This window comes from Ceratina calcarata, unplaced genomic scaffold (genome assembly GCF_001652005.2).
Source record: "Ceratina calcarata isolate Rehan_Ccalc_2016 unplaced genomic scaffold, ASM165200v1 scaffold332.2, whole genome shotgun sequence".
In the NCBI taxonomy this organism is placed as follows: Eukaryota; Metazoa; Arthropoda; class Insecta; order Hymenoptera; family Apidae; genus Ceratina; species Ceratina calcarata.
Window position 1 is genome coordinate 38,220 of NW_017155951.1, and position 8,032 is coordinate 46,251.

Here is an 8,032-nt window from a genome sequence, read left to right on the forward strand (position 1 = left end):
TGTTTATTATTAGCAATGTTCTTCCGACGTCTGATTTCTTTTTAAAAAATGCGTTTCTAAGGTGCATAAACTTTTGGGATTGACTGTATAGCCAATACATCCTTAATTCGTTCACCGAGGATTGAACTACAATATCGTGCGACAGCTGTACTTTATAGGTATGTGTAATGTCACTTCGCGAATATCACTGCGACGAAGTTTGCCGTGTTGGCACGTTGAAAAATTCATGAATTCGCTAAACGAGATCCACTTGTTTCCCAATTAAACAACCAAAACGCTGCTGAATTCCAGTTCGTTTTTTATCTAAAACTGAAATTCGTGCCAGTGCAACTAGTCGTGGTTCATTTGACAATTTCATGTTAAAAAGAATCCCTTTAAAATATATATAAAAGGATAGTCTACCGGCGAAATTTGTCGCGAGTGTCTGCTATGCATTTCGTAGCTTTGTTTCTGACTATTTTTCAAGTGAACGCGGTTCGATGCATGCGTATCAATGAGGAAACGCGCGAAACCTTTTTCTTCGTGTAATCGAGAGCGACGAAGAACGGCGTCTCACCGACGTCGACGTGATAAGTCGCATAAATAACCTCCACCTCGGCGACGTCGACCATCTTTCTCAGCGCAGCGTAATTGCACTGGCAACAATTGTCCTCCACGACGGTCGCTTCGTCTTGGTGGCCAGCGCAAGGGAAACAGCCGCATCGTAATCTGCCACAAAATCCCGACCGACTTATTTTCACCGATACTACCGGTTCGGACAAGAAATTAATTCCAGCGTACAAATGATTTCGGGTGTACTTCGCGTCACCCGATTGCTCGTCGTTAATTAATCGGATTAAAAGCAACGATGAAAGATGATTGATCTTCTCATTGGTGAGAATTGCTTACTTCTAATTAGCGACATGCTTAGTATTTTACTTTGTTAGAATATTGTACAATTAAATTTTGAATAAAGTCAGTCAACGAAATTACGGATTCTATGTATTCGTACATTAGGATTGAAAATTGATCGACGAAGCTATTTTGTCATGCAACCGTGCGAAACACAGCCGAAAATCAATCGATGCCAATGCCAACACACACAACCGCAACAACGTGTCTCGATGGCATTACCTTGGACACAACTGACAAAGGCCGGTGGAATGACTAATGAGGAACATGGGCCAGCCATAAGCAGCGAGGGCAAAGTGCATGTAATGAATGGCTGACTGAAAGTGGCCCAGATCACCGTCCTCGGTCAAGGACAAGAATTTAGTGCGGGGTGTAACTGGCACGCCGGATAGAAACTCGTACGTATCGTTCTTCCGTTGCTTCACTATCAGTTCCCGTTCGATTTTCTGGAACTTCCTCAATAGCACCAAACCGGCGACTACATCCGACGGTACCACGTCAAGGTCGCGAAAGAAATCGCTCAATAGTCTAGCGATGTCCGCGAACGAATTCTGAGAAAATTAATCGGTTGTTTCATTGTCGTTTACAAAAGTTGTTCTTAAATTCAATTTTCTTTGAAATATTTTCAGCTACATCTGCCACACATTAATTATTTCAATATACTTTTATAGAACAGTGCCTTCTCTAATTTTAAGGCACTAAAGATTGACAACAACTATTGTTATATAGCTTCAGAAATTAAATTCTCGAAATTAGATACAGAGAAACTATAAAATCCTTCGCAATAAGATCGTGTCCTAATTAATTTCTTTAGAAGGTTCGCCTCATTTCCGTCGACACTTACTCGGTTTCTATCGGAATTGCCCATGCAGCAAAACAGAAGCCTGCATCTGTTGTCCCAGCTGTCCTGGTACGCTCGTATAACTTTTCTAAAAACCATCAAATGTCCATCGTTCTCAACAGATTATAAACTAACGATAGTGTAATTTATAATCATCTCTTTAGATATGTCGTTTTTTATACAAATTATTAACTTTCATGTTTTTATAACGAAACACGCGAATTATATATATTTCTATTTGCCAGTAAATTTTTTAAAATAAATAAGTAGATGATGAATAGGAATATTAATATGCATACATAGAAGAACATTAAAGAGGAAATAGAATGATCTCAATTTGACGAAACTTTGCCGTGAACAAACGGAAGTAACAGAGAACGGGGATGTCAGTAGAGTATACAGTAATAAGTCAGACGTTGAAAGTGAAACAAGAATGGCGAGACTGTTACCTCTGTCGCCAGTTTCTGTTCCTGCTACCGCTACGGTTGTAATGCAATTTGCCACATCTCGATTCCGCCTCCCTCATGCTGCGTTGATATTTCTTCATTTTCACCCACGATCTGCCCGCGGCGTCGTACGTACACCATACCGTCACCATTACCGACGCCAATACGCACCAATTTGATATCACTAAACCTGCGGCGCAAGCGAATGCTAAAACCGTTTTGATTGCGGATCGGAGAAGAAACTCTATTCTCGTTCCCATTGCGTTTTACAATTCAAACAACGATAAACGATACTGTACACAATCGTCGCAATGTCTCGCGGATTGCTTACGCGCCGCTGAATTTCAATCCCGTTAAATTGAACTAACGCTACATGCGATCTCTCCTTCAGCGAACATAACATTGCTTTCCTTGCTTGCTCATCTGCGTGAAATTTAGTTCAGCATTTTTTTAAGGTAATGTAAATTTCTCTGATCGAATTAATTTGTAAAAACATAGCTAATTGTTTTCGTTTAACGAGTTTAGTTATGGATGTTCGTCGTTAAGCTTACCTAACATTACATCTTTGAGTCGATCGACGGGACAGGTTTGATAGTAATGTGTTAACCAGATTACACCCGCGCACAACCAGCCAGTCTCTACCAATAAGAGAACTGAAACAAATAACATGAATCATAAAATTCATCATCCATTCATCCGCTTCTCATGTTTCATATTTTCCTTGAAATTCAACTAAAGCGAGGGTGAGGGACAATACCATGATTTCTCTTATCTTATCTATGAGTAAGAAATTATCGAGGGAAAAAGAGGGAAAGATGGATCGCGCGAAGGGAAGCGTGTCTCGTAAATGTCTGCTTTTTTTCGGCTACGGATGGTTGCCATTTCTTCGGTGAAAAGAAAGTATACGTCAGCGTGAATACCGTAACTTCACGCCGGATAAGGATTGAAGGTATTGACAGTGCCTTCTTCGAACATCGAGCCGTGAGATAGCTACCCCACAAAAGCACAGCCCGTTGCCTCCCGACGTCGCTGCTTTTGATGGTTTCCGTGTCGGAACAAACACGTCTGACCCAATTATTTATCAGCACGTTTACATAACTCGGGAGTTTTTAATTATTCCAAAGAAACTGTCTTAACGCGTGCCGGGCTTAAAAATATACATCAACGATTGTTAAAAAACTTTATTTCCAGTGAAATCCACTGCACAGAATTTGTCTTGAGAACATTACTAGCAAAGTCCTGGAAAAGTACGATTAGTTTTTTTTAATACTTCAATAAATATCGGCAAAGGTATAAAAGAGTAACATCAGTTTTCTATGAGTTCTGAAATACAATTTGTTCCACGACTAGTGGAAGTATCCGTGCACGAACGGCAAATTCTTGACATAAAATACTTGCATATATATATATGATTCAATATAATTTTATTCTGAGCTCTTTCCGACTGATTCATTTCTTGTTTTTATTCCAGCTGCTATTAGTCATATCGACCAGATACGTACACGATGCGTCGCGCTGGCTAAAATAAAAATACGGCACAGAGATAAATATGTATGTATGTATATTTGTTACAGTTTACTTGACTTATCAGTAAAAGAGACTAAATGGACATGATAAAAATACTATCACAACTTAGGTGATTCATTGAGCTCAAAGTTTTTGTTTCATTTGTTGAACTTCAATGTCCGAATTGGAGGTGGCAAATATTCACATCGACAAACATTTGTTTCAGTTCATTAAACTAAATTCAATTCTTCTACCTATCTTTCTGTCGTCTGTATCTCTTTGACAAAATTTCATTCTATTTCATACATCGAAATTAATTTATTCTCCAAATCTCTTCCGCTGCAATATTTTTCGGACACGTCGCAAACGGGAGCAGAGCCTTGATTTCAATTTTCGCAGCTGCGATCGAAACATGTCTTCATCTCATTTCCCGCAATCTCGGCTGGACAGAAGCGCCGAAAATGCGCGTCTGTTTCGAAATCAGACCAGCCAAGGAACAAACAAAGAAGCTAATTGTTAGAGTATGTAGTACAAGCTGCACGGACACAACGGTGCCGGTGGTCTGGCACTCTGTACGCATCCCACCAATCAGCTATACGTGATCAGAATTCACATCGAGTTCCCAAAGGTGCACCGAATCGCTCGAAGAACGGGAGACTGGATTTGGATCGCTTCCAAAATCGTTGATACGTGTCAGTGTGTATGTCTTGCTAGGGAAACAAATCAGTCTGGATAGTTCTTTTTGCACGTACGTAATCGACATTCGTGCTGATATATGTATATTATGTACATATCAATATTTACGTGTCCATTTGATGAAACGTGTCTTCAAGAAGGACGCAGTGCTGACTGCGCTTCTTTTTGTAGCTCTGAATTCTGTTAGCGTTTAGTAGGTGCTTAAATGTATGTGTGTACGCATACATATGTATGAAATCGTTTTAGTTGACTTGGCAGATTTCGTATTACATGCGGTACACGCTAAGCATAACGAGATTGATAGAGATTGCGCTAAGGGTTGAGTTTACCCTATAAACGTGACTGCTGCAATATTTTCAGGATTAAGCATTTGTGTACTTCTTTGCCATAGTACTTCCACGTCAGACGTTATTTTATTTTGGTAGAAAAATGAACTCGAGGATTTGAAAGACTTGAAGCTCTTCCTCGTTTTTACATATGATTCTACATCGATAAAGAATTCACACGTTTATTCCTTCCAGTGAAAATCAGAATTATCGAATGGTTTCTCACGAAGCTCACCTTGGAAAGTTTTCGCGGAACTCGTGTGAAATCTAAAAACATTCGCAAGGTAGAAATCAGAAATTTGCAAGTTTTACTTCAGATTCCTAGATTGGCTTTTGGAAGCAAACTGATCGAATCTTGGAACTTTCAAACACTTAGATATTTAAACGAACTTTGAAAACTTTTGATGATATTAGCTCGATTTGTTAAGAAATTTTACAACATTAAAATGGATTTAATAAAAGTGAACGAGACATATGTATTGCAATTTTTGTTTCGGAATAAAATCTACATTAATACAATGGACAATTGGAATATCACTTGAGTAAGCGACGGTGTTTCAAAAAAGAGGAGAGTGCAGAGCAAAAACGACGCGACTTTCTATTCCTTAATGGCTGGGAAGTCTGAAAATTTTACGCTCATCCTCGTACAGTAAAAAAGAACAGACAAAAAGGCGAGAAGACATTCTTCTTACAGATAGTCTCTTAAGAGAAAGATGGTACGATAAGTACAAGAAGTGAATCAATTCTTTTTAATACTTACCATCTTTGTACATTGCGTAGTACATGTAATTTTATTGAGGGACATTTAGGAAGATTAATTCTGAATGTTTAATTGATGTAGTGACGGCTTAATGAATCTAATTGGAAGGAAATTGTACAATTGACGAACTGTAATTTGCTGCCCTTGCCAATGATCGTTTATTAGAAACGAGGATTCTCAACTAAGACCTGATTCTTATTAATATTCTCCCCTTGGCCTGCGATGATTGGAAGGGTCGACAGGAGCGAAGTGGCTTTCCGTCGCCACCGGTGAAGCTTTCATTAACGAATCTAGTGGCGTGCAGCTTCAGATTGGTTAGTTATTAGAGTTCGTTCGTATGATTATTGACTTAAAGTTAAAGATTTCATTAAAAGTAGTAATCCAATCAACGAGTCACTAATTATCGTGACTTGAGGACCAGTTTGTTAGCAGGACAAACATTTTTCTAACTGTGGTCGCATTAAAAGTTAGACAATTTAATTATTTTTCCGGGTATAAATTCAGGAATTTTACGTTAAATTCTGTGGTTACCACTTTTGTGTCTGAATTTTTTATATCGACCATTGGGCGGTATTCGGTTTTGAATTTCACGCTTCAGTGGTCTTCAATTTTGATTTCTGTGGTCTGTGGATCTCCGAATACCAGCTGGTAGTAATATTCAACACATACTATAACGACACATATTTCAACGAATACTATGATTCGGTGTTGACTCATTTTCCATTACATGATTTTATTATATTTAATTTAAATTAAACTCCGGTTATTTTGAACTAAGTAGATTGACCATACGCGGCAATATCGTGTAGGTACCTATTTTCATCTTCGATTCCGCTTTTGAACCGGTTCACGCTAAGGGTTTCGATACCATAAATAATCGTACAACCACGGTAAGCGTAGTCGGTAGCTATAAAATTGACAAGGCATGATTTTCTGTCCGTAAAGAATGCTAATAAAAACCGTGCACATTTTTAATGCCAATATCCCGTTCGAACCAACCAAGCAAAATTCTGTGCAACCTTCCCTTCTTCCATCCATTAACATCTTAATTAGTGTACGAACACTAATCATTTACCTTCCAAATTTTTACTTGTCATTAATTTATTCGACTATTACTGATAAATTTCGTTATTGCTCCGGAGAAAATTGTATGAGAATTAAAATTGACTTACACAGTCGAACATAGAGGATGTATTGCATGGGTGCCCTGGCCGCAGTGTCCAAAATGCTGCCCCTCGTAGCCAGGAAGCAGATGGAGAATTCTACCAGCATGGAGGACACGAAAATGGCCAAATATCCCACGACGTATTCCCATAGAAGCAGGATGCACGTAACGCTGTGATCCCATTCGAGTATCCCCAGTAGAACACCCAATACCGTCACCCTGCAACATAGACGATAAAACGTTCCGTGAAGAGAACCAATTCTCATCTTATGCTCACTTTTGTAAAAATATCACGAATACATCGTCAGTTATCGAGGCGTGAACAGAATGTATTTCAACCAGGAAATTTCCTCGTATCCTTCACTCAATCGTCTATTGTTCCCTTCTATTTTTACCCGTTCTCTACGTTTCTTCCTTAATTCATTTCATAAAGTTTCCGCATTCCGTCCCAGCTGCATGATCAGAAGTTTTTCTATTCTAACTAGCAATATAAACGGCTGTACATCAAACGGTATAAGCCTATTCCGCAAATCCCTCCGAGACGTTTTAGACTGTTCCCGAAAATCCGTTTGACGTTTACTAACCCTCTCTAAACTTATTTCACCTGTACCGTATTTCATTGCCGGCTCAGGGCGCAATATTTATAGCGCACTTGCACGAAGACTCCGGGTACTACGATAAAATTTGTAATAAGAAAGGGGGTAAATCGAAGGCCGTATCCTTTCTTTCAAAATTACACGCATCGCTTAAGACGCCTGTTATTATTATTTTCATAACAATTTCCGCGCTCCCCAACTTCCACGTATTAAATTCGTCCCGAGCAAATTAATAAACTATAAATAAAATAGTGAATAGGAGTAAAATAAAAATCGCAAAATGCTGCGTATGGCTGTCCTAGAGGCTTTAATAATCTACCAGTTCTCTCGCTGCCAGGGGAACTTGACTAATCCCGGCTTAAATCGATGTCGACTAGAATATTTGGAGTTTTTTCCCTGCCGCGGCAAGAGACTGGAGGCCGCGCTCCGCGCTTCGAGTATAATTGTGTCTTGTGTCTACCACTTGGTGGAACTTCGCGGAGCTTTTCTCGCGTAAACTCGCCCTCACGGAGGTAGGGTAAGTTTCCTCGCAGACACCGCTGGTCGAGTGTGGTAACTCCGTGGCAAAACGAGCACATGGAAGCCTCGTTAATGTTGGCCCCGATCGTAAACTTCGCGCAATATCATTAAATCACCGCGGCAGTTTTCGTTCGACTGCAGCAGTAATAATTATCGGGAATTATTTCTTCTCATTTCGTCTGAGTAACGATGTAATTGCATAACGTCCTAGATTGATTCGTCGATACTATTTAATGCTGGAAACGTCTGATGCTACGTCCCATAAAATATGCTATACTATATGTAC

At 39.4% G+C, this 8,032-nt stretch overlaps 1 protein-coding gene across 12 annotated transcripts in view; it reads right to left on the reverse strand.

Annotated features, from left to right (window-relative positions):
- inaE (inactivation no afterpotential E) overlaps positions 1-8,032 on the reverse strand; it is a 45,855-nt gene that overhangs the window by 10,196 nt on the left and 27,627 nt on the right. For all 12 annotated transcript variants that reach the window (XM_026813432.1, XM_026813431.1, XM_018024416.2 and 9 more), the window contains 6 exons: positions 6,639-6,850; positions 2,730-2,831; positions 2,182-2,368; positions 1,736-1,820; positions 1,114-1,442; positions 513-708 (listed from right to left, as the gene is read on the reverse strand). In XM_026813432.1, coding sequence (XP_026669233.1) covers positions 513-708; positions 1,114-1,442; positions 1,736-1,820; positions 2,182-2,368; positions 2,730-2,831; positions 6,639-6,850 — 1,111 coding nt within the window. The remainder of the gene's footprint in view (positions 1-512; positions 709-1,113; positions 1,443-1,735; positions 1,821-2,181; positions 2,369-2,729; positions 2,832-6,638; positions 6,851-8,032) is intronic.